Genomic DNA, 26,663 nt, shown 5'->3' on the forward strand with positions numbered 1-26,663 from the left:
TGTTTGAAACAAAGACAAAGAATTGCTCTACTCTTACAGACTTGCATACAGAAGATTCTTTACAGTTGGCCTTATCACAGTATATTCCCCATTTTGAAAGCTTGGCAGGTAACATTAAGACACAAACTTCACATAAATTAAAAATTTAAATACGTATAAATTTTAAAATAAGAATTCTGAATTGTATTTAATTTTAAAATTTGTAAACAACATTTTTCAGTATGTGTTGATTAACTATTTTAATCACGCACAATGAAATTCTTGAGATGGTAGATTGCATCACGGATTAAGTTGGCCACCCCTGTCATAGAGGAAACTCAAACACATTTCAGTGTGTGTGTGGTGTGGTGTGGTGTAGTGTGATATGACTTTGCAAGTTGCCCTGTCCTCTTGGAGCCAGATGTGTCTTTCATTTTCTTCTAGTAATGCAATAAACTGCATTATGATGCTTTGGTAAACATCAGAGGTGAGTTTGTTCAAAACATATTGGCCAAACTATCCTTCCTTGAGATATGCCACACAAGATATGAATTTTTTGGGCATGTAAGGGGCTTTCACAAAAAAAAGTGTGGATTTTCAGCACTGTATTCTTCAGTTTTGATTTTTGATGTAGCCACTAAGGTGAAATTATGCTTCATCCGTGAAATAAATTTTATCCAAAATTTTGATACCTTTATGGCGAAGGGAACTTTTAAACCAGTGACAGTATCGTGGTATTTTAACATTATCCTGAAATTTAAGCTCATGAATCCCATGGATTTGGTATGGGAAAAGTTTTAGGTGTTTTCTTACAGTGAAATTGAGTTGAACCAAGTGAAATCCACTTTTGATTGTTGAGTTTCCCCAGAGATTTGTTTGAGATTGCAAAATTGTTTGTGTGATGTTGTTTTACTCCTCTTCCTTTCATGGTCCTTATTCCCAACAGGTCCACACTTACAGACCTTCATTATCTTGAAAATTGCAAGAAATTTCGTAAGATTTTGCTAAAAAAAAGCACATTGCTCAATGATATGTGGCATGACATTTGTTCACCAGTAATGAAGCATATGGCTTCAGAAACGGATTATAACAAACTGAATGATTTTAAATTCTTAGCTGTTGATATACTCCACTAGCACTCATAAAATTACACCAATGATCATTACTTGGTACCATTTTACAAGAATCATTCTAAAACATTTTGCAGTTTCTGCTAAATAATTAAAATAAATAGATAGTACCATTAAAATCTATGTTCCTTATTTACCCTAATTGCTGAATTTCAACGAAATTATTAATATAGTTACCACTGGAGGGTGCAATTTTGTTGACAAGGTGCTTGTTTTTTTTTTTTTTCCCTTCTTCTTCTTCTTCTTCTTTTTTTTAAGATTGTGTAAGCCGAAAATGGAGATTAATCATCAAAGTTTGTGCCGTGATTTTCTATAATTTTAAATTGAATTTAACCGCCAAAGAATCCCATGAAAAGTTAGTAAGTGCTTTGGGGAATCAAGCAGCATCAATTAGAACAGTTTTTAATTGGTTCGGTGAATTTAAGTTTAGAAAAGCCAATTTTTGAAGATGAACTTTGCACAGAAGGCCATTAACAGTATCACTCCTGAAAAAATTGAACTAGTAAGATTTTTACTGAGAGAAGATTGAAGAATTACATGTCGGCAGTTAGAGAAAGATGGGCATTGAATCAGCAGCAATTAATACCATCATTAATGATCATTAAAGTACATGAAACTTGTTAGCAGATGGGTCCTCACAGATTGAATGACAGTCAAAAGGTTGTTTGTGTCAAATGGTGCCATTTCATGCTAAAAAGTTTGAAGGCAAATCCAAAGGTGTTTACGATATCTTTACAGGTTATGAAACTTGGATATACAGTTTTGATCCAGAAACAAAGCAGCAATCAACTGTTTGATGCCCTCAAACAACCCTTCCACCAAGAAGGTTCCTCAAGCCAACATTGATTGCTTCAGAAAAAGTGGATTTTTTGAAATTATAAAGCTAGAAGATTGAAAGATTGTCAACAGTCAGTGGTATACTGCTAAATGTCTTCCTAAAGTTTTTTAAAAAATCATTCAAAACAAACCCAAAAATCAACTTTAAGGGATCTTGCTTCACCATGACACTTCAGCTCTGATATTAGACTTTTTAGCCACTTCTGTGTTCAATTAGTCCACCTTATTCTCCAGACTTAGTGCCTTGTGATTTCTTTTTATTTCCAAACGTCAAAATTCTACTCAAAGGGAAAAAATGTGAGAGGGATGGATGAAGAAGCATTTCAGGCCTTCATCAATAGAATAAATATCTCTAACGAAGACTGGTCAAACTGCTGATAGTTGTTTTAGAAGGATGAAAACTTTGTGTAGATGCTAAGGGTGAATACTTTGAGAAATTGTGAAAATTTGAAGTACAGGTAACCTTCATTTTGCGCTGGTTCGATTTGCGCCAATCACTAACCACAGTGCCATTTTTATTTATTTATTTTTTTTTTTGCAATTTTTTTATAAATTGAAAGTTTAAAATGTCAGACAATTTATCAGCATCATACTGTGCTATGTATCGTGCACTGTTCACATGATTTAGGACAATCAGCAATTAGCATTCGTATCAGACACAAGAAAGATTCCCATCCTCAAAGTAACAATTCATGGATGCGGGTAGTAAAGGTCCATGCGGTGAAGCATTCAGTTGATTGTTGTTTACATTATTTACACGTGTTGGAAATTTATTACGCTAACATTTTTTTTTTTTTTAATTAATTGTGCTATTAATAAATTAAATAATAATGATAGTGATAGCCGTCTGTAGTTTTTACAATCGTGTTATAAAGTTTTTAATTTAATAGTGTAATGACACACCATGTCTGGTAAAAGTAGTTAATTGAATCCTAGTGCAATATTCGGAGGATAGAATCTGATGAAAGCTGCCCTATTGGGTGTAGGGCTATGAATATGCTTCCATCAACAATTACTACAACTATGAAGAATGCTAATAAAATAAAACAATCGATACAAAGTGGTAGGTAAAATTTTTGGTGCCCGGAACCTAACCCTGTGATTTTCGATTGACTCCATTTTATAAAGGGTTTCATTTGTGCCTGTCCCCCAGGAACCTAACCCCGACGTAAATCGAGGGCTACCTGTATGTAACAAAATTATATGATTGTAAAAACTTTTGGAATCACCCTTATACTTAATACAAATAATGTGGGTATACTTTTAAAATGAGTATACTGTATGTGCAACGAACACAAATGGTAATGAGAAAACAAAGTTGTGCACAGATTATGTAAAACATTAAGCACATCTGTGCCTGTGGATGATGGTTGGTCTGCTGCTACACTGAACTGTTTCTTGCTGACCAGGCTAGCCAGGTGGGTAAAGTGCCTACCTGGCAACCTAAAGGTCGCGGGTTCGAATCCCGCCTCGGGCTTGGATCACAGTAAAATGCAAAAACTTTGGGAGGTGCATTATGGCCACAGAAGCTGATGCGCCAACAACTAACAAAAAAAAAAAAAAAAAAAGAACTGTTTCTCCCTCTTCTCTCATACCTGATACATCCATTCTACACTACTTTACATACAGTGACTGAATTTGTTGCCATCAGTTTACACTCTCTATATATCCTCACAATAACAACAACTATGGAACAATACACAGGACAGTTGGTGGTTGGGGGAATCCTGGATACTAATGCTCAACCTTCTTTAAATTTACTCCTCTCCATGGCACAGTTACCAATTCACAAATGTAGCATTTGACAGCATATAGTGAATATTGTCAGCAGTGGTTAAGCCCATTTTTTTTAGTGTACTGGAACAGTTCCTTCTCCATCCTTGTGTGTGTGGTAGGATCAAAATTTAGTGGCATACTTCACACTGACATATTACACACTGAAACATACTTGGCATACATTTACATGTGTAGACTACTTTGCTTAGTTGTAACGTATTAGTATTCAGTACTTCCTTTTGGCTCAATAGTGAAAGCTATCTTTTTTATTTTTTGCAGTACAAGTGTTGAATTAACTCCTGAGGATCCTGTGGGTCTAATAGCTGAGATTATACGAGTAGCTGAATTGGAATTAAGAGGGTAAACTTTACTTGATATTCTATCATATAATTAACATTTTAAATATGTTATATTCTTTGTAAAGGAACAGATACTATGATTAGATAATATATTTTTATGATTAGATTACGATTAGATAATTTAAATTATCTAATCATAATCTAATGCGGACTTACTTTTACTTTTGATATATTTTGTTTTATGTTTAACAGTACTGTACTGTAAAAATTAAATATCAGTTTAATTGTGACAGTAGTGTTTTATTTTTAATTTCTCATCATCAGTACTTCACTCATATGAATGGTTAGTTCCTCTGATGAGCTGTCGCCATCTTTGTCTCTCCTGTGCTGTGTTTTAGTTCCTCAAACTTTCTAAGTCCAGCTTCATCCAGCAACGTCCCGATGAAGGTCTTTTTTGGTCTACTCCTAGGATGTTTTCCCTCCACAGTCCCCTCCATTGCATCCAGAAGCAAACCACCATGTTGAATCATGTGGCCCACCCATTTGATTCTAGTTGATCTTATTATACCTAGAATTTTCCTTTGTTTTTGGCCACGTCTTGATACTTCCACATTTGACACTTTTTCAGTCCATTTAATCTTTTCCATCCTGTGCGAGCACCACATCTCGAAAGCCTCAAGTCTCTTTTTGTCTCTCTTTGTTAGAATCCATATCTACGCTGCATATAGTGCCACTGACCAGATATATGTCATTATTGTCTTCTTTCTAATTTCCTGCAACATCTTCTGGGTAATCAACGACAGTTTATTCTTGAAAGATTGTTTTGCCATTGCAATTCTGGATTCAATCTCAGTTTTACATGAAATGTTCTATGCAGATAATTCGCAGATACCTAAAATGCTCTACCTGTTCTATTCTTACTCCATCGATCTTAATTCGGAAGGGAATTAACCTTTTACTAAACATCATTATGTTTTCATCACATTTATCTTCATTCCATACTTCAGCACTTTATTATTTAGTCTTTTGATCACTTTTGGCAGCATAGCAGGGCAACCTGCTAGTATGGCCTGATTGTCTGCAAACTTAATAGCCTGTATGTACTTTTCAACTATTTTAACCCTCCGCTACTTATTCCCAAGTGTCTCCTTAATTATCACTTTGGAAAAAGCTTTGAACACAACAGGTGAAAGTAAGTATCCCTGTTTTACTCCATTTTTAACTTTAGCTTTTTCTGTCAGTTCTCCCCTCACTCTTAGCACTGCATTTTATCTTATAAGTCATAGATCAGTCCAATAATCTTCTTCTTGCATCCAGGTTTCTCAAGCAATGGGAACAGTTCCCTTCAGATTACTCTATCAAATGGCTTCTCGTAATCCACAAAACACACAGTGGTTTCTTCTCATGTTATGCATTTTCTCTTCCAACACTCTCAATGTTCCAATAGCATCTCTCGTCGATCTGCCTCTGCGAAAACCACACTGTGAGTCACCCAGAAATTGTTCAGTATGACTCTCCATACGAACTTTGATAACTTTCAGCAGAATCTTGGATGCATGGGTAATAAGACATACACCGATGAGCCAAAACATTATGACCAGCGAGTCGTTATGCAAATAGAAGCAACTGCAGGTGAACTATGGCGTGGGTCGGGAAACGGTATAAAAATCACCCGATACTGAGCTCAGTTAATCAGTGTTACTCTTGTTCTTCAGATGGGAAAGGCAGTGGACTTAAGCGAGTTTGACAACTGGGTCAGAACATATTCGAAGCGGCACGGCTGGTGGGATGCCCACAGTCAGCCTTGGTTAATACCTACCGAAAGTCCGAAAGTGGTCAGAGGAGGGAAAACCCACGAACCACTGGTGAGGTGTTGAACGACCACGGCTCATTGATGCTCGAGGTGAGCGAAGGCTCTTCCGGATGGTACGTGGCAACAGAAGGGTGACTGTGGCACAACTCACTGGTAATTGGAATGCTGGTGATGGGAGTAATGCGGTACTAAACACTAATCCCCCACAGTACATCAAACCCTGCTGAAAATGGGGCTGCTCCGAGTGCCCATGCTAACCACTGTTCACTGGCGACAGCGCCTAAAATTGGGAATACGAGCAGCGAAACTGGACCTTGAGTGATTGGAAGTAGGTCATCCGGTCTGATGAATCAAAGTTTCCTGTTGAACCATGTGGACGGCCTGGTACGTGTGCGTCGTTTACCTGGGGAAGTGATGGCTCCTGGATGCACTGTGGGACGAAAACAAGCTGGTGGCAGCGGTATCACGCTTTGGGCGATGTTCTTCTGGGATACCCTGGGTCCAGTTATCCATGTGCCGGGCACTCAGATGTCTACCACCTACCTAAACATCGTTGCCGACCAGGTAAACCCTTTCATGGCAAAGGTCTTCCCCTCTGGTAGTGCCGTCTTTCAGCAGGATAATGTGCATGCCACACTGCCTGGATTGTTTAAGACTGGTTTGTGGAACATGAGGAAGATTTCCAGGTATTGCCTTGGCTTCCCAATTCCCCAGACATCAATCCCATCAAGCATCTGTGGTTTGCGTTGGAACAGCAATTCTGATCTGCGGTATCTCAACCACGGACCTTATAGCAATTAAAGGATCAGTTGGTTACATGTTGGTACCAGCTACCACAAGACATGTTTAGAAATCTTGTAGTGTCCATGCATCGCCAGGTACGAGCTGTTTTGGCTGCACATGGAGGACCAACATCATATTAAATAGGTGGTCATAATGTTTTGGCTCATCGGTGTAGTTCTGTAGTCTTGGCATAAGCCTCGGGCTTCCTTGCACCATATGACTAATAATAATACAGGTGACCCCGCTTAACGCTGATAATTCATTCTGGAAAAACAGAGCACTAAGTGAATCTGCGCTAAGCGAGCACCGCATTCCCATAAAGTAACATATGTATTTGTGAGTTGCAGTCTGTGCCATAGGATATTTCCTAATCAATAATAAATGGTGGTGAAAAGATGCACAAATGTCGATCAAAGTATTTAATATTCAAATATTTGTACATATAAAATATTCTGCATTACATATGTATATAATTATGTGGTGTAACTACTTACATATCAAAATTAAACTTAAAATTCCATTTAAAATCATGAATTTAATTGATCTAAATTGATTTAATTTAATTGATGAATTTAATCATGAAAAATGTGTCGATTTTGGGTTGTACTTTGGCCCTGTTCCTGATAAACTAAAAGGGGTTTTAATTTTAAATCCCCCACAGCGTTACCACCCAACAATAAAGTCAACCGATCCTTCGCCGCTTTGAAACCTGGCATATGTTTTTCTTCTCTCAATATGAAACTTCTTTTAGGCATTCATTTCCAAAAACGTCCTGCTTCATATATGTTAAAAACTTGTTGAGAAGTATAACACATAATACCTCTCTTCAATAATTTTAACAAGTTCTTTTTTGAAAGTATCGGCTCCTTGATCTGCACTTGCGACTTCTCCCTGGATTTTAAATATGTTCAACCAGCCCTTACTAGTTTTAAATGGTCAAAAATTTTTTTATTCTTTTTAGGTGAGCTTTCTTCAGATCATCATATAGGGTAATCACTTTTTTCTTTCTTTTTTTTTTTATGATATTTAACTTAACTGAATTCTGAGTTGGATATTATTTTCAGTAAAATTAGTTAGTCTCTCCATTTCAATCCTAATAGCTGGCCTAGCCTTAGTTGCTTGCCTTAGTGGAACACTTGTCTTTCCCGCTGCTAAAATTATTTCTTTATTTTTATAATTGTTCTTACAGTTAAACCTGCCAGTTCTAAATTATGGCACACATTCGCTTGTTGTTGACTGGAATCGATTCACTTCAAAACATCTAATTTAATTTTCAAATTTCAGTCTTTTTCTTATATTTGTAGTCTTCATACTGCATCCAGACGTTGTTGCTTTTTCATTCTTATCTGCCATTATTAACTCTTCGAAAATGTAACTGTGTTGGTTGCATTAATTATGATACAATGTTTGAGTAAACTGTCCGTTACGCACGATGTCTAATATTGTACCGAGTCATGACTAGACTTCGGATAAATGCATATAATGCAAATATTACAAGCAATATACTTGTTCATTTTTTTAAAATGTTGATCTCGGAACTACGTAACAAGTCACTGTACTGCAATTAAATTAGCGTGCGAGAAATTTCACTGAGAAATTGGGACTGAGAAACATTTCCCACGCTGACTTGAGAAATTGGGAAAATTTCCCAAGTCAGCGTGGGAAATGTTTTTAATGCTGTTTTGCTATTCATTTTCAAGCTATTGACAAATGAAACGATTTCATTAAATATGCCAAAAATTCAATCTGTAAAAGAGCATTATAGTGATTTGTGACAGTGTTATAGTCAGATAACACAGTCACAAACGGGTTATAATATAAGAACAGTGTTAGTGTTATAGAAAATCAGCGTAAAGCGAACCTATAATGAGGGCCTGCTGTAATAACATTTTCTTGTTCTTGTAGTGCTGTATTCTTCCATGTGTACCTGCTTCACTACATCTTGTCTCCGTCACGACAAGCACATTAATACTATTCCTGTGCATTTTGACACTCTCCAGCTTTTCACATTTCAACATTGTTCACAAGTTCCACGTCCCGATTCCACAGCAGGGATTTTACAAGTTGACGACCTGGGAAGCCCTGACACTTCCCCTGCTGGGCTCAACATCATCATTGACATTCTGTTGTGCTATGATGATTTCGTAGCTGCCAGATCTTTCAGACATCTCTAGCTCAGTCATCATAGGATTACTTGGAATATGCTTTCTTTAAAGGGTAGTTTCCCATTGCTTTTCCTGTCCCATATATATATGCATTTATTCAATTAGTTTTGCACTATTTAATTTTTTTTTTTTTTTTATCTTTAGTGAGGTGGCACTATTATCCCTCTTCCTTTCTCAATGTCTAGTTAATGTCCAATATATTAATGATTTTTGAATTTTCTTAAATCATATTTTCATGTTGGTTTGTACAGGCATAGCCCCACTGAATAAATTTTAAATTATAGCCACTTAAAATGTTAAGTATTTATGCTATGCTGTAGCATAGGCAAATAATCAGCTGACTGTTAGAACTAAGAATGTTCCAACTGTCAAAATAAACACATCTATAAGTAGTTAAATACTACCTGATATTGTGAAAACCCTGCTACAATGCAACTTTGTTAACAAGGTGATCACTAAGAAAATTAAATAACTCTTCTTAATACCACATTTTCAACATAAAATCCATTTAATTTCTAATAGTGAAAATTTAAATCATTTTGAAAATTTAATTTCTAATGCTGCAGTGCATAGGTTTTATAAAAATCATCTTTCCTTTCATGCCTTCCCTACCTGTTGTTAAAGTAAAACATTGTATAAAAGCAATTAGTTATTATTTTTTATTTTTTCAAAATTGCCACATTCTATTTTTATAAAATTATGAATATTGGCATCGAAGAATTTTTAGGAATTTTTTTTTTTTCCAATTTTTTTTTTTTCCCTCTTAAGTACAATAAAATCTCATTACATTGAATATCTCAGAACATGAGTCATTTCATTGTACAAAATTTCATTCAAAACAGCTATCCTTTTTCTAATCAAGAATCTAAAATTATTTGTATCTTGCTAATTAGTCAAACTTTAACTCTTATAGTTTTTGAGGAGTAATTAAACATGACCATCATTCAGATGTCAAGCCACCATTTATATAGCACTTTTGTTATATGCATGAATAGTACTGTGGAACTGAATTTTCTACAAAATTTTTGAATTCCATGTTTCTTTAATGTTCAAGGTTACTTCTCTTTCCACTCCCACAAGTTAGCTAAACATTTCTTGGTCACACAAGAGTGTTTTTGAAAGATTTGTTATTGTTTTCACATGGTAAAGATGCAATAATGCAACATGATATTCACTCAAGATGGATGCTACTCTACAGGAAGCAAGATAAGTAGGTATCACATTTCGTGCACTGTGAAGCACAGCAAATTTAAAATAATTTTTTAAAATTTGAAAAATTGAAGTGTAGAACACTGTTCAATATTTAAATTTTTTTAGAAGTACAGTGGATTCCAGTTAATTGAGGCAGCCATTTATTTGGGGCAAATCTTAAAAATCAAAACCCAGTCGAGAAAATAGCCAGGGTTTACTTCGCTTAATTGGGATAACATGCCGTTTAATCAGGGCAGGAGACCGCAGCACTGGAGATTACCCTACGATTGTCTCTGACCGTACCACGTGGTTCGGTTGGATTTCTGGAGGTCACAGCAATAAAAGCAATTAGCAATCACCTGTTTATTGGTATTTTCTGTTAGTGCAATCTATCATAAACGGATAGTAAACTTAATCTTATTGAATTTGCGATAATACCGACAGTTGGAATTCTGTGATGAAAAATGTGTTTACACTTCCATGAAATCTTCAATCATATTAAAAAATTAATTTTCAGAATCTTCTCTTCATTCCTATTTTTAAAGCTTTGTAACTTGTTACTCCGTTCTCACTTGCGCATATCGTGTTACTTACAATTTGTGTGTGCCGTGTTCTTTGTTATTGATTGCTTATCTTTTTACTGTTTTAAATTTTAACCTCTACCCACAAATGTCAACTAGTTAATATGTGTATATATTACAGTACTTATTAATTATTCCGATTATCATGTATATTCTTCCGATTTTCATGTATCATTTAATTTTTTAATTGATAAGGTAATAAAGGGTAAATTTGTGCTTAATATATCTTTACTTTTATAACCTGTGGATAATATTCCTCCTATTTTTGCTAATTAGAATCGCTGATTAATAGAATTAAATTTCAATTCACAAACGTGATAGCCGACCGGGCTAGCCGAGTGGGTAAAAGTACCTGCCCGGCAACCCAAAGGTCGCGGGTTCGATTCCCGCCTCGGGCTTGGATCAAAGTACTGCAAAAAAACCTTGGGAGGTGCAATATGGCCACAGAAGCCGATGCGCCAACAACTAGCAAAAAAAAAAAAAAAAAAAAAAAAAAAAACAAACGTGATCACAATGACCGGCACTTACTATAGTGAATGGTACTTTACTATGGTGAGTCCATCGTAACATGATTTAATTGTACAGTGAACCAATTGTAAAGTGGGGGCGTCCTTGTATTTTTAACTATTTATGTGAAACTTAGAATAATTGGGGCAGCCGCTTAATCGAGCCAAAATGCACTAATCCCAATGTGTCCCAAATAACTGGAATCGACTGTATTTCTCCACGTAATAATGCATGAATTAAAATTTGTCATGCTTGATGGCTTTTCAACTAGAAAATGGATCAGACTGATAGATGAACTTTCACGTAAATAGTTAAAAATACAATATACCCCCCTCCTTTTTTTTACAATTGGTTCACTGTACAATCAAATCACGTTATGACGAACTCAACGTAGTAAAGTACCGTTCACTGTACGATGTGCAGTAAGCGCCGGTCATTGTGATCACATTTGTGAATTGAATTTTAATTCTATTAAACAGTGATTCTAATTAGCAAAAATAGGAGGAATATTATCCACACGCTATAAAAGCAAAGATATATTAAGCAGAAATTTACCCTTTATTACCTTACCAATTAAAAAATACGTGAAAATCGGAAGAATATACATGATAATCGGAATAATTATTACGTACTTTAATATGTACATACGAACTAGTTGACATTTCAGTTTACTGACATTTGTGGGTGGGGGGTTAAAATTTAAAACAGTAAAAAGATAAGCAAGCAATAACAAAGAACACAGCGCGCGCACACACACACACACACACACACACACACACACACACACACACACACACACACACACACACACACAAATTGCGAGTAACACAATACGCGCAAATGAGAACCGAGTAACGAGTTACAAAGCTTTAAAAATACGAATGAAGAGAAGATCTGAAAATAAATTTTTTTATGTGAATGAAGATTTCAAGGAAGTGTAAACACATTTCACTATAATAACCCACAGAATTCCAGCTGTCCGTATTATCACAAATTCAGTAAGATCGAGTTTACTGTCCGTTTATGATAGATTTTACTAACAGAAAAGCCCAATAAACAGGTGACTGCTAATTGTTTTTATTGTTTTATGGTTGTGACCTCCAGAATTTCGACCGAACCACGTGGTATCATCGGAGACAATCGTAGGGTAATCTCCAGTGCTGCGGTCTCCTGCTCCGATTAAACGGCATGCTGTCCCAATTAAGCGAAGTAAACCCTGGTTATTTTCTCGATTGGTTTCTGTTTTTTAAGATTTGCCCCGATTAACCGGTGGTCCAAATAACCGGAATCCACTGTATTAATATTTTTTCTGATTTTTTTAAAAATAAGTGATGACAATAATAAAAAAACACCACATTTTAAGAATTTATTTCTTTTATTAAAAAATAAAAATTCATACATTAAGTATTGTAGTCTTATAAAAAAAAAAAAAAAAAGCCAAAATATTAGTGTAATCCATGGACATTTTAAAAACATTCAAAAGTAGTAGTAGTAATGGTAAATGATGCAAGAAAGCAAGCTTATATAGCATTAGCAAAAAAAAAAAAAGAAAACAGTTATTTTTTATCCATACCTTCCAAGGATTTGTCTAGTTCTCTCTTGAATTTATTCAACATCCACTTTCACAACAACAGATGGAAGCCTGTTCCAACAATCAACCACCAGCTGGCTGAAGACACACTTCCACACATCTATCCTGCAACCTTCTTTTCTCACCTTGAATTTATGCCCCCTCATGTGGTAGTCTCAGCAAGTGGAAGAATATCATTAACATTCAACTTACTTGATCCATTTAAAGGCTTTAAACAGCTCAGTCAGATCTCCCCGCAGGTGCCTTGTCTCGAGACGCTGTAATTTGCAGAACTGAAGCCTTTCTAGGTAAGAGCACCCCTTTTGTTCCCTTTTTCAATCCAGTTGCCCTTCTCTGCACCCATTCCAACAGATCTACATCCTTCCTAAAAGTGAGGCTTCTAGACCTGTATACAGTACTCGTGATGCAGCTTAACTATTGCCTTATACACTGAAAGGACAGAATTCGTGGATACCCGGTTCCTGGGCAACGTGACGTTGTCACCCCTCTCGCTAGTAGACGAACCCACTGCTTGGCAGGTATGTAGGTACAGTCAGTCCTCGTATAGCACGATAGTTGTGTTCCTAGAAATTCTTGTGCAATGCAAAATCGTGCAATATAAATTACAGGCCCTATGGGGAAAATAGGGTTAGGTGCTGACCACCCAAGATTGAACACACATTTGTAACCAAAACATTACCAAACACAATAAATAATCGTAATAAAATACGTAAGTATTTTTTTTGTTTTTTTGTTTGATTTTCTATCCAAACAGATGACAGCTGTTCCATCTCGTCCAGTTCTTTGTGTCTTGATCTAATGGATTTTAATTACACTTTGAGTTGTTTCTACTATGAAAGTTGTTTTTATTTTCTCTGCATTCTTTCTAATTCTCAGCGTTGCCTCATTTAGGCTAGTAGCACATGTAATATCACATAGTCTTTCATTTCGCTCGAAGCGTTTCACAATTTCATATTTTTTCTCTATCGACAGAGGCGGGACTGGCCATAAGCCTTTCCAGCCATTACTAGGAGTTTGGCCATAAGCTAAACTCCTAGTAATTCAGAGACTAAACTAATAATTCGGGGTATTTCAGAGACTAAACTCCTAGTCTCTGAAATACCCCGCATCTTGTTTTCCAGGCTGCTGCTCATTCCAATAGAAGCAGTTCAAGAATCACTTTCACCTCTGCCAGCAGCTACTATTAATCTATTATCTGTGTATCCCCCGAAGCTAGCAGTTTTCCGACCCACCTAACTCTACCTCGATTGCCTCAGAAAATATTCTTGCACTCTTTCTATTTAAGTGTATCCCATCCCTGTAGAAGTAGTCTCTCCTGTTATGAATATCATCAGAGAGGAGCAAGGGGAGGGTTCCCTCTCCTGGATTTTAGACATTACATTACTTCAACCATCTCTTAGATTAGCTGGATTGGGAAATGGTCATTTGCTTTCATAAATTTAAAAATTTTTTTTTATTTCTTGCATTTAACCTTTTGTGTTATGGGTGAAAATGCTCAGCACCCAGAGCAACAGCCATGTTTTTGCATTTAATTGAGAGTCTGAGGACGAGAGTTGGCGGTGCGGACGTGCCTTTCTGCCGCTCTTGGAACAGAGAAGTTTTTTCTGATTTATTTTCTGCTTTATTAGTTTAAATTGACATATTAACTTATTTTCTAGAATAGCTTTATATTCCTATTTACGGTACTTAAGTTTAAAGCAACTTAGATAGAGATTTTGTAGGTATTACTTAGTATCGGAAAGGGTATCAAATCCACGTGTTTATAGCTACACTTATATGTGTAGCTGCAGGCACATACAGTGCAAATTCATTAAGTAAGGCATTATTAATTCATAGGAAAACTGCTCTGGGCTCATCTCTGCAAAAGCATCTTACTCCTAGAGTCCTTGGTCCTGAAACAGAAAAACAAAAACAGACTAATTTCACATCAATCTGTTTTTACCTATACAACAGACCATTCATACAAGAGGTAAAAATAATCCTTAACACTTACCTAAAGCCAGTGCTCTGGATCAGATGGCATCCATTATGAAATGATTAAACTCCTTTCATCAAAATCTGTGGATCGTCTACTCTTCCTCTAAAATAGAATCTTTCTTGAAGAGCAGTTTCCAGATGCCTGGTGCAAGGCAGTCATCTTTGAATTTGACAAGCCAGGAAAGGTTCCCAAAGTTCCAACTAACTGCTGTCCTGTTATCTCTGACTAGCTGTTTGTGTAAAATGTTGGAGAGAAGGATCAGTGCTTATCTTATATGGTATTTAGAAGCAAATGATTTCCTCTTCAGCATATTCACTGTGGCTTCCAAAGGAATGCATCCACTCTGGACCATTTAGTCAGTCTTTTTTGATGTGGAAAAGGCATATGAAACAGCTAGGAGATTTGACATTTTAAAAGACCTTTTTGTCTTCAGTCTTACTATTTTTATTAAAAACATTTTATCCCATTGATCTTTCTAAGTTCTTCTAAGGTCCACCCTCTCTTGCCATTTTTGTCAAAACGTGGGGGTACCCCTAGAATCAGTTTTAAATATCATGCTTTTTGACATCAAAGGACATTCCATTACAGAACAATTTCCTCCAACTGTAAACAGTGCCATTTGATGATTTTGTTGTATTTTCCCAGTCCTGCAATATGAGAGTTGTGAAAAGATAACTGCACCTGTATTACATGCCACCGATCAAGTTTGGACAAAATGCTATTCCAATAACATCAAATGTATGGCATGGGAAGGCTGTAAACAAATTATACCATATTAAGACTAATCAAACAATGGCAATCAGAACAATGGCTATTGACCCAAAACAAGAAAATCTATTGCCACCCCCTCATACAGTTGTTCCGAACCTTGTTAGGTCTTCATCAATGAAGAAGTAGGTGAAATAGAAAAAAACAAATGAGAAGACATGCTTACATTTTTATAAATATCCTGTGCGAATATTTTAACTCTAGGTGAACTGTAAATCATATACCAGGATAAGTGCAGAGGCAATAGCACATTGAGCATTTTTAACCATGGCCTTTCTTGTTCTTCATTCTTTAGTTTAGTTAGTTTTGTGATTCCCTCCCACCTTCAACTTTGTCACTTTTATTTTAATAGGTTTAAAATAAAATTAGTTTGGCAAATTTCTTAAAAAAAATTCTTTTCAGCTTGCTTTCATTAGGCATCTTTATTCAAATGCCTGACTTCTCATTGAAAACAGCAATGAGGGAAGTGGCAGAAATTTTTCAGTGTCAATTTTCAATAATCAGAAAAATTATTTGGTGTTTCTTTTCACTATTAGTGGATCTTAAATATTAAGGCTTAATAAATGCCTAGATCTTAAATTTTAATTTGCCCAAGGTTATGATGATATTTTTCATTGAAGTTGTTTAATTTGATTATATTTTTTAAAAAAATTAATATTTAATTTTGAAATTAAATATTTTAATTCTTAATTTCTAAAAAAACTGATTTTACTATATTTTAAAGAAATTATTTCATATATTATGTATGTGTATACATACATAGATATTTTTCTACCCTGCAGAATTTCTTATCCAGAACAGATATTCTATGGTGGTGAGGTTTATGATCAGAGTGATATTTATTATTTTGAACATCTTGGTCCTGCACTGGAACATGTGTATGAGGTAAGAAGTATTTGAATAGCAAAATAGACAAATGTATGAGCAACTTACTTTTAGTATCAGTATTAGTAGTGGCAAATGATGTAAGGAAGCAAAAAAAAAAATAAAAAAAAAAGAAACTAAACTTCTTTTGTCACCCCTTCTAATAATTTGTCTAATTCTTCTTTAAGTCTGTGTGGGCAGCACAATGGTTATAATCACCATCCTTACTGCACTGCATGGAAAAAGCTCTGGTTTGATTCTCATCAATGACACAAGGAACCTTTGTGGGCTTTTTTTGCTCCATAGTTGAGTTAGTGGGTCTCAGATGTGGGATAGCAAGTCTTTTTTCACCCAGAAACTCGGGTTCTTCATCCAGCACAATAGGCAGAATCAACCAGAGAACACATGCAATTTGTGGACATAATATACATAGGCTTATGAGTTTTGTCTTGGGTGGCCCTAATATGACAGTTTAATTCTTTCTTAAATTTATTCAAACTATTGACTTCCACAACACCAGATGTTAGTTTCTTACAAGAGTCAATCATTCTCAATTTGTGTCATCTGAGAAAGAATAAAGATGACATCAGTAATTAGTGTAATCAATCCATTTTAATCATTAAACCTTTCACTCAGATCTCCTTTGTAGGTGTCTACTTTACAAATGATGTAATGAGTACCCTTTGGTGTCCCTAACTAATCTTGTTGATCTCTGCTCTGTTCCAACAGATCCACATCCTTCTTAAAATTAGGCTTCCAAACCTCTGTGCATTACTCAAGGTGTACCTAACGATTGCCTTATACAACAGGATAATCACATCCTTGCTCTGCTGACAAAATCCCTTTATGTCACTGACAGTACCACATGAGCTATCTTAGCAGCTTTTCTGCATTGCCCAAAGACTTCATGTTGGACACCAGAATTGCCTCAAGATATCTTTCTTTCTCCACTCCCTTTAGTATGATACCACTCAATTTGTGTATTATTCTGGGATTTCTGCCACCCGTATGCAGTAGCATTTATCAGTGTTAAACCTTAATTGCTATTTCTCAGTCCATCTGTCCAGGTTTTTCAGGCCTTATTGCAGAGTGTGCCCTGATTCCTGTCATTAACCACCTTGCTACCTTACTGTATGCTGTATCTTCCTTGCTGTTCCAACTTAGGGTTGGGTCATGTGAATTAAAGCCTTCCATCTTTTTCTATCTTCTGAAATCTTCTGGAAGAAGATTTCAGATGATAGAAAAAAGATTTATTTCAGAAGATAGAAAATCTTCTCCCACTCACTTCCCTTTGTTTCCACATCTTTCCTAATCTGATCTCTCCATCTTTTCCAGGGTCTTCCTCTGGTCTCTTCTTGTCCATTTTCATCTCAACTGTTATTAGTATTGTTAATAAATACTGGCAATAGTAAGGAGCCCTTGCACTGTGCACCCTAAAGGATACCACTAATATCATTAATGCAAGAAGAGCAGTGTCCATTAATAACTATCCTTTCTTCTGTCACTCCTCCATCCCTTTATTTATAGTAGTAACTTTCCACAATGCAACATTGCTGCAATTTGTACAACAGTCTTTAATGTGGAATAATGTCAAGGGCTTTACTGAAATCTAAGTAAATGATGTTAAAATTATTTTCCATCTAGTTCCTTTGTTACTATATCATAGTAAGTAATCAGATTAGACAGAAAAGATTTCCCTTTAACAAATCCATGCTGTGATATCTGAATAACTCCATTCCTTCCAAGATGACCCTACATTTCTTCTTTAACCACTTATAACATGGCAATTTTTCTATCTTTATTATTTTTCCTGGAACAGAAGTCAGACAATTATTCTTCCCTTCTTCTTTGTGAAAAGGAGAAAGAGAGACATTTGCACATCTCTGGGGACCTCCACTGAATCCAAGAATCCTCTCATATCTCTCATAATTATGGCTAAAGGTAAAGTTGTTTACTTTTTTAATATAATTGGATAGATCTAATAATATTAAAAAAATAATTGGAATTAACTGTAAGGAATTCTTTGCTATTTTTCTTTGAATTCTTAGCCATGCTTTTCATAAACTGTCTTGACTTGATTGCAGATAAGTTTGTACTTACTGCAATTTTCTGTGTCCCCTGCTAATTTATAATCATTCCATACATTTTTTTTTTTTTTTTTTTTTTGCTGCCACTAGTCTCATCAGTCCATCTGATATCCATTTAGGTGTAAATCTGGAACAATATATCTTATAAAAAGCTTTGTAGTTTCAATGACTATTTCCCTGAATGTTTTCAATTTAAAATTGACAGTTGGTAACCTCATTAGTTGTTACCACTGATGGGAATTTTAAAATTTTCTACAACTACTATAGTTTCCCGTATTAAAGCAAAATCCCTTCCCCTTACCCCTTAGTTATATCTTTAAGTTGATCCCACATCAGTATATTATGAACACTGCCATGTAGTGGTTCCTTTATGTGGATATTCATAATGCATGAGGAGTCACTGCTGGTATAGATAAAAGACATCCTAATATGTGTAGAAGTATGAAATTGCCTCCATCCACTGTGAGTATCATAACAAAAAATGCATATAAAATAAAAGTCAGTGCAACATGCTACGATAGTAAGTGCAACACAAGTGAGTTATAGCAAAATAATTTTTCCATTTTAGAAAAAATGGAAAAATAATTGTCATTGCGGGTGGATGACTTAAAAAAAAAACAAAAAACATTCCGTTGACTCAAGCTGTTATTACTGATAAGGCAAAGTCAAATTTTGAATATCTCAAGAAAAAAAGTGGGTTGTGATAAGACATTTTTAGGTAGCAAGGGGTGGTTCATGCGATTTAAATCTCAAAGTAAGTGCCACTGTGTGAAATTAAGTGGCGAGGTGGCAAGTGCAGATGCTGAAGCAGCAGCAGCATTTGTTCAGAGTTTCAAGCTACTGTACAGGAGGGTAATTATCCTTCTGATCTCATTTTTAATGTTGTTGAGACCGGGCTTTATTGGAAGAAATTGACATCACCAACCTTCATTGCTCATAAAGAGCAGTCGGCACCAGGTTTTAAGGCTGTGAAAGGCAAGCTAGCACTTCTGCTGTGCACATATGTCTCTGGAACTTTAAAAGTAAAACCAATGTTGGTGTACCATTCACAGACACCACATGCTCTTGAGAGCCTAAACAGAGCTATGTTGCCAGTCTACTGGAAATGGAACAGGAGGGCTTTGATGACACAAGAAATCTTAAATTGGTACACAAACTATTTTTGTCAAGAGAATGAATTACCAGCCAAGGCTCTTCTTCTCTTGGACAATACCCCTTTGTCATCCTGCAAACCTTGCTGAGTCAGAACATCTGTGGATGTCAACGTTGTGTACATGCCACCAAACAACACTTCAGTTTTGCAGCCAGTTGACCAGGGGGTAATAGCAACTTTTAAAGCCTGTTAACTCTGCCAAACCTTCATGGAAATGATGAGAGTTTGGACAGGTCAGATAAAACTATTTATCTATATATATTATATTATTGAGATATATTATTATTGAGAGGGCGGAAGTGTCAGTGAACTGTTTGAATGGAGAATGATGCAGACTTTTCCCACATTTTAGATCTTTAAATATAATAATATTATATTACTTATGTCAGTTTTGAGAGGAGCCTGGAATGACTCATTGACTTACATTATATAATTAGGTTCATTTTTCACTGAATTTTCTTGCAACAGTTTCTTCAGGAATGGAACCCTGTTGTAAACCAAGGGCTACTTCTATATATTAATGATGCAGCTGGGCCCTATACTATGGAGATTATAAATGGTAGTACTTTCATTGCTGTAGCCCTTTCTAAGTAATGCAGCTTGAATTTGTAGGTTTTGCAGATATTCTGCAAATTTTGGAATGAGTGTTATTGCAGCAAAAACAGTGTTCAATGTTCTAAAGTTCTTTTTGTCAAATTGGATGAGGAACAGGTGTAACTGTTAAGAAATTGAAATTTCTGAAAGTAATGTTTCATATGAAGTTATGTTTTAATGAACATGCTATCAATTTAAAACAGAAGTAAAGTAATTACAGACCTGTATGCTTGACTTCTGTTCCAAGTAAAATAATGGAATTAAAGTAGTAATTGGATATCTTGATAGGAATCCAGATGTATAGTAATAACATTATGCATTTGTTAAGGGAGAGATTTTCTTTGACCAATCTGTTTAACTACTATGGCATGGCATCAAAGGAACTGGATGCAGAAAAATAATTTTGACCTCATATACTTAATTTCAATAAAGTGTTTGATGCGTTCCACACAAATTACTTCTGTACTAATTGGAACAGTGTGGCATTAGGATCAAATTACTGCTATGGATAAGGGATGGTTTAGTGGAAAAAAGATAGAGGGTCGTTATTAATAGGCACTTGCTCTTCTTGGAATAATGTTATTAGTGGAGTCTCTCAGGGTTCAATGCTGGGCCCTTTATTGTTTGCAGTATTTATTAATAATATTGACGAAGGTATATCATGCTTAACATCTGAATGTGCAAATGATAAAAAGAATGGCAGGGTGTTAATGAGAGGAATCAGGATATGCTATTGCAACAAGATCTAAAAAAATTAAGGAGATGGGCTTAATTGAAGTTTAATTGAAGTGGTAATTGAAGTTTAACATTGACAAATACAAGGTACTACATGTGGATAGCAGGAATCCTAGAATGACATGCCAAATGTTAAGATTTTAGCCCAGGGTAATGGAGAATGAAAATTACCTGAGAATAATTGTGCAGAAGTACATGAATTTCACTGAGCCTAGCAGCCCATCTGCTCGATGGACTGCTAGGAGACAGCTGGCAGCCTGCCTGCTCTGTCCTATCCTGGAGTTCTTTCAGTGATATAGAAGAAGATGATTATCTCATTCTGCAAGGTTCAGGTTAGGCTTCACCTTGAGCACTGCATATGGGTTTAAGAGCCTCATTTAAGAAGAATGCGAATATATTGGAGAGAAGTGCAACAAGATTAATCAACAGCACAGAAAAGGTTCTCTTATCCATTACTGGCAGGTCATAGTTTATTAGAAATTTGAGTCTGGAAATTTGAAGTCTGTAACTGTAGGTCAATCAGTCTGGATTCATTGGTAGGAAAAATCATGTTTAGCTAATCTGGTTAGCTATTTTGACAGAGTCACTCATGAGCTGGATGTATGATATAAGTCAACATGTGTTTTTTTTGGATTTTAGCAAACTGATTCTTTCCTTCATGACAGATTACTGTTAAGGTGGAACTTGTTGGGATCATGGGTGTGATTCTAAGATGAACTGCAGGGTATCTGCAAGGCAGGAAACAGAGGGTTGTGATTAATGGTTAGTCTTCAAATTGGTCTTTCACATTAGAAGTGAGGTACCCAAGGACCATTTCTGGAATCACTGTTGTTTCTAATTTTAATAAATAACATTGACAAAGGGATAGAGGACGCAGTGTCAAAATTTCCTGATGTGAAGATTGGGAAAGTGGTTAATGATCAATGCCAAGCAGCTCTCCATCACAATGACTTAGAGAGGCTTGAATAATGGTCAGAAACGTGGCAGTTATGTTTTAATACAGCAAAATGCAGAGCCAACACTTGGAAAATAGCAACCCCAAAATAACTTGTATATTTGGTGGGGTTGAAGTGAGAAACAGTATTGGAAGAAAAGGATTTGAGAATTATATTACAGATAGACATAAAGTTTACCAAACAGTTTAGGCAGGCAGTATGGTTTACTCATGCTATTTGATTGATGATTTATTGAAAATTTGCTTGTAGAGATAGGGAAGTCGTAATCCAACATTTCATTGAAGGTAAGGTAACAAGACTAATGGCAAAGATAAACAGTTCATTTATAAAATGTGTATACTTGAATAAAACAAGATGAATAGTTGAAATGGAGTCAGTTTTCACACAGTGAGGGGGGGGGGGTAACCAAAACAATGCACGAGATGACGACTGTGTCCTATATGGAGCATGAACAACTTCCCCTCTGATTTTTGTGCAAACTAGACTACCACAGTTTGATCATAGGCTTAATCTGATATACAGTTTGTTTGTGAATTGTCAAGACTGTTGCCAGCGGAAGCAGTACATATTACCTGCCTGTAGTCTTTATAGAAAAACTAACAGACTGAGTATTCTGTGTTTGTGCCAAACTGGCTACAGGATCTGCCAAATCATTATTCCTCATCCCAATGTGGCTTGGGATCCAGCAGAAGTGGATGTCAAATGAATAGTCAGAAAGTGAATGTAGTCATCCACTGAATCCAGGGCAGGACTAGATGAGAGATAATTATATCTCATTTCTGTAGCCTATAATATGTTTAAAGAACCTTTATAAATTGCACAACTCTGACAACTGTAAGCTTCAATGAGATCCAGGCTAACTCTATACCATACAAATCTACTGTATAGATGTTACATTAATGGAGCATCTTCTCAGATACAGTGCTGTCTGAAAAAATGGCATAGCATCCTGCAGATGATGCTGACCTTGAAGGCATAAGTGAAGGGAGACAAAAAAAAAGAGAGAGAGAAAAAAAAAAAAAGGAAGCTTGCAGGTCAGCCTTATCCTTGACTGAAGCATCAATAGAACCATCTGGTTTTGACAGAGGTGGGAACAGAGATGGGCCAAAACTGTGGCCAATAGCTTTGGCAAAAGACCAAAAATGTTCAGCTACCATTTGGACAAGAAGCAGTTTTCTGGTTTCTTGCAGAAATTAGGTCCACTTGACTTGAGTGTCACCTGAATATCAGTTCCATCAGTGTTTTAGACTCCCAGGTAGCAAGCACAGCTTGGCATATCTGAGACATTTTGGGGTAATTCAAAGGTTAGCTGGAAACATATTTTTATTTTGTTTATTATTGATATATATTTTTTTCTTTTTTAGCTAGTGCAAAAGAAATCTGTGGCCTCTTTACACTATCTTATAGTGTAAAGAGGCCTCATACTAAATACCAGTTACCAACTTCATTTCTGTAAATTGCAGTGGCTGGAAAGTTGTGAAAAGTTTAAGGCTTTAAATGGATTGAATAAACTAAATGCCGACTTTACCTTTACTCTTTTTATCGCAGTATATATATATATATATAGCACATATAGGGCATTAACATCCAGGATATTAGAGCTGGAAAAAGAACTAGAAAATGTGAATTGGAATATCATCGGTTTGGCTGAAACAAGAAGAAGAAATGAATCACTTATAAGTTTATTAAGTGGAAATCTGCTGTACACCAATGGAAACAGTGAAAGGAGTGAAGGTGGAGTTGGTTTTTTGGTCCATAAAGATATAAAAAATATTTAAGAATTCAAAAGTACATCACCAAGGGTGTCAAGACTACTACTCAGGATTTCTAAGAGGTATAAGCTAAAGGTTATAATGATTTATGCACCAACATCAAGGCATGATGATGAAGAGGTTAAAGAAATGTACACGGAAATTGAGAGTTCTACTTTTCTTCTAGATTAACAGAAAACTCACTACACTATCATTATGGGGGACTTCATTGCTAAGGTTGGAAAGAGACAAAACAGTGCAGAAAGGGGAACTATAGGAAATTTTGAAATTGATGAAAGAAATGAAAGAGGTGAAAGACTTGTGGAATTTGCAGCATCTCGAGGAATGTCAGTAATGAACACTTTTTTCAAGAAAAGGGTGAACAGAAAGTGGACATGGAAGAGCCCAAACGGATTAACAACTAATGAAATCAACTTCATCCTCACTAACAGAATATATATCATGAATGATGTTTCTGTCCTGAACAAGGTAAATGTTGGAAGTGATCACAGAATGGTAAGATGCACACTTGATATAGATGTAAGAAAAGAAAGGAAAAAACTGACTCGAGTAAATAATACGAAGGTCTTTGAGAAAACAGAAGAGGAGAAAAAGCAGTATGTACTGGAACTTAAGAACAGGTTTGAGCTTGTGCAGACTGCTCAGGACCAAGATATCGACAAGGAATATTACAACTTTCTGAAAGTGATAAAGCCCAAGAAACCTATAGGTAAAAAGAAATCCAAAGAAGAAAAAATTAGTCAAGAAACACTTGTCATGATGAACCAAAGACGACAAATGAAGAGCAAGAAAAACACTGACAAGGAGAAAATTGAGTATACTGAGTTATGCAAAGCCATTAGAAAGAGACTCAGAGAGGACATAAGAAAATTTAACACAAGAAAAGTAGAACAAGCATTAAGGGAAAACAAAGGATTTAAATCAGCAGCCATGTGCAGTAATACAGAAAGACAAATGATACTGAAGCTGAAGAATAGTGATGGTGTACTTATAAATAGCAGAGAAGGCGTAATTCAAATAGCAGAAGGCTACTATAAAGAGTTATACAAGGAGCGAGGGAATAATGCTAGCAGTGGGGAAGGTGGATTGCAAATTAGTAACACATACAACATACCTGATGAGGTAGAACATGCGTTGAAGAAAATGAAGAATCAGAAAGCCCTGGAGGAAGATGAAGTTACTGTAGAGTTGTTAAAATTGGGAGGAAGAGACATGACACAAAAACTGGCAAGACTCTTCACAAAATGCTTTAGAAAAGGTGTGACGCCTAAGGAGTGGAATAAGACAATCATAGTTTTGCTGCATAAGAAAGGAGATAAATCAGAAATTGGAAATTATAAACCAATTAGCTTGTTATCCCACATCTACAAGTTGTTCACAAGGGTCATTACTAACAGATTAGAAAGAATACGTGATGAGAATCAACCGAAAGAACAAGCTGGCTTTAGGACAGGATTCTCAACTGTGGATCACCATCATGGTGATCCATAGTTGAGAATCCATAGTTGAGAATGGAGAAAGCAAATGAATAAAAAACACCATTATGCCTGACATTTGTGGATTATGAAAAGGCATTTGACTCTATACAGCATAAGGCAATGTTTCGGGCATTGGAAAGACAAGGCATAGATACCACATATATTATGATTTTGAAGAAAATATATGAGAATGCTACCTCCTTTATTAGACTAGACAAAGACAGTAGTAAATTTAAAATTGAGAAACGAGTTCGACAAGGAGACACAATAGTAGTAGTAGTAGTAGTAGTAGTAGTGGCACATGATGCAAGAAAGCAAGTGTAGGAGCTTATGCAGCATCAGCCAAAAAAAAAAAAAAAAAAATCATCACGCCATTCCCTCCAAATGCCTGTCCAGTTCCTCCTTAAATTTATTTAACCTATCAACTTCCACAACGACAGATGGAAGTTTGTTCCAGCAATTAACCACCCGCTGGCTAAAGGCAAATTTCCGCACATCTATTCTACATCTGTCCTTTCTTAATTTGAACTTATGTCCCCGTAGGTTCGTAATCTGAACAAGTGGAAGGATCCCATCAGAATTCAGCGTGCTCAACCCATTCAAGGCCTTATAGACCTCAATCAGATCACCGCGCAGGTGCCTAGTCTCCAGCCACTGCAATTTGCAGAACTTAAGCCTCTCTTGGTAAGAGAATCCCTTCATTCCCCTCACCAATCGTGTTGCTCTTCTCTGTACACGCTCAAGCAAATCTACATCCTTCCTAAAATGAGGCCTCCAGACCTGTACGCAGTACTCAAGGCGTGGCCTGACCATTGCCTTATACAGAGGGACAATCACCTCCTTTTCCCTGCTAGCAAAATTCCTATATATCATTGACAAAACCCCATGACCTGCCCTAGCAGCCTGTCTGCATTGCTCAGAAAACTTCATATCTGACTGCACAATTACTCCCAGGTCTTTTTCATTTTCTACCACCTTAAGTGTAGTACCACACAGTTGGTACGTTTCTCTGGGGTTACTTCTACCCATATGCAGTACTTTGCATTTGTCAAGGTTGAACTTCAGTTGCCACTTCTTAGCCCATCTGCCCAAATTATCTAGATCCTGTTGCAGTAGCACACTGCCATTACTGTCATTAACAACCCTGCCAACCTTTGTGTCATCTGCAAACTTCGACATTAAGCCTGATATACCTTCATCAATATCATTGATAAATACACAAAACAACAGTGGACCCAACACCGAACCCTGTGGGACTCCACTAATAACATTAGTCCATGAAGAGCAGCACCCATTGATTACCACCCTCTGTCTTCTCCCACTTAACCATCCTTTTATCCATTGTAGCAACTTACCCTTAATACCATTCTGCTCCAATTTGTACAGTAGTCTTTCATGCGCAACAGTGTCAAAAGCTTTCCTGAAATCCAAGTATATGATATCAAAATTATTTTTCGCATCCAGTTCCTTTGTGACCACATCATAATAACCAATCAAATTTGTCAGACAAGACTTTCCCTTAACAAACCCATGCTGTGTTTGAATTATTGCTGCAGTCTTGTCTAGATGATCCTGCAATGCATCTTTAACCAGTGACTCCATTATTTTACCCGGAACAGAAGTTAA

At 36.2% G+C, this 26,663-nt stretch overlaps 1 protein-coding gene across 1 annotated transcript in view; it reads left to right on the forward strand.

Moving 5' to 3' along the window:
• Positions 1-26,663, forward strand: part of LOC150090765 (integrin alpha-PS1-like) — a 373,692-nt gene that overhangs the window by 261,028 nt on the left and 86,001 nt on the right. The window contains exons 18-19 of the mRNA XM_090379991.1: positions 4,002-4,082; positions 16,181-16,283. Of these exons, the coding sequence (XP_090236117.1) occupies positions 4,002-4,082; positions 16,181-16,283 (184 nt within the window). The remainder of the gene's footprint in view (positions 1-4,001; positions 4,083-16,180; positions 16,284-26,663) is intronic.

This window comes from Mastigoproctus giganteus, chromosome 1 (assembly GCF_048544385.1).
Source record: "Mastigoproctus giganteus isolate SK-2022 chromosome 1, ASM4854438v1, whole genome shotgun sequence".
Classification (NCBI taxonomy): domain Eukaryota; kingdom Metazoa; phylum Arthropoda; class Arachnida; order Uropygi; family Thelyphonidae; genus Mastigoproctus; species Mastigoproctus giganteus.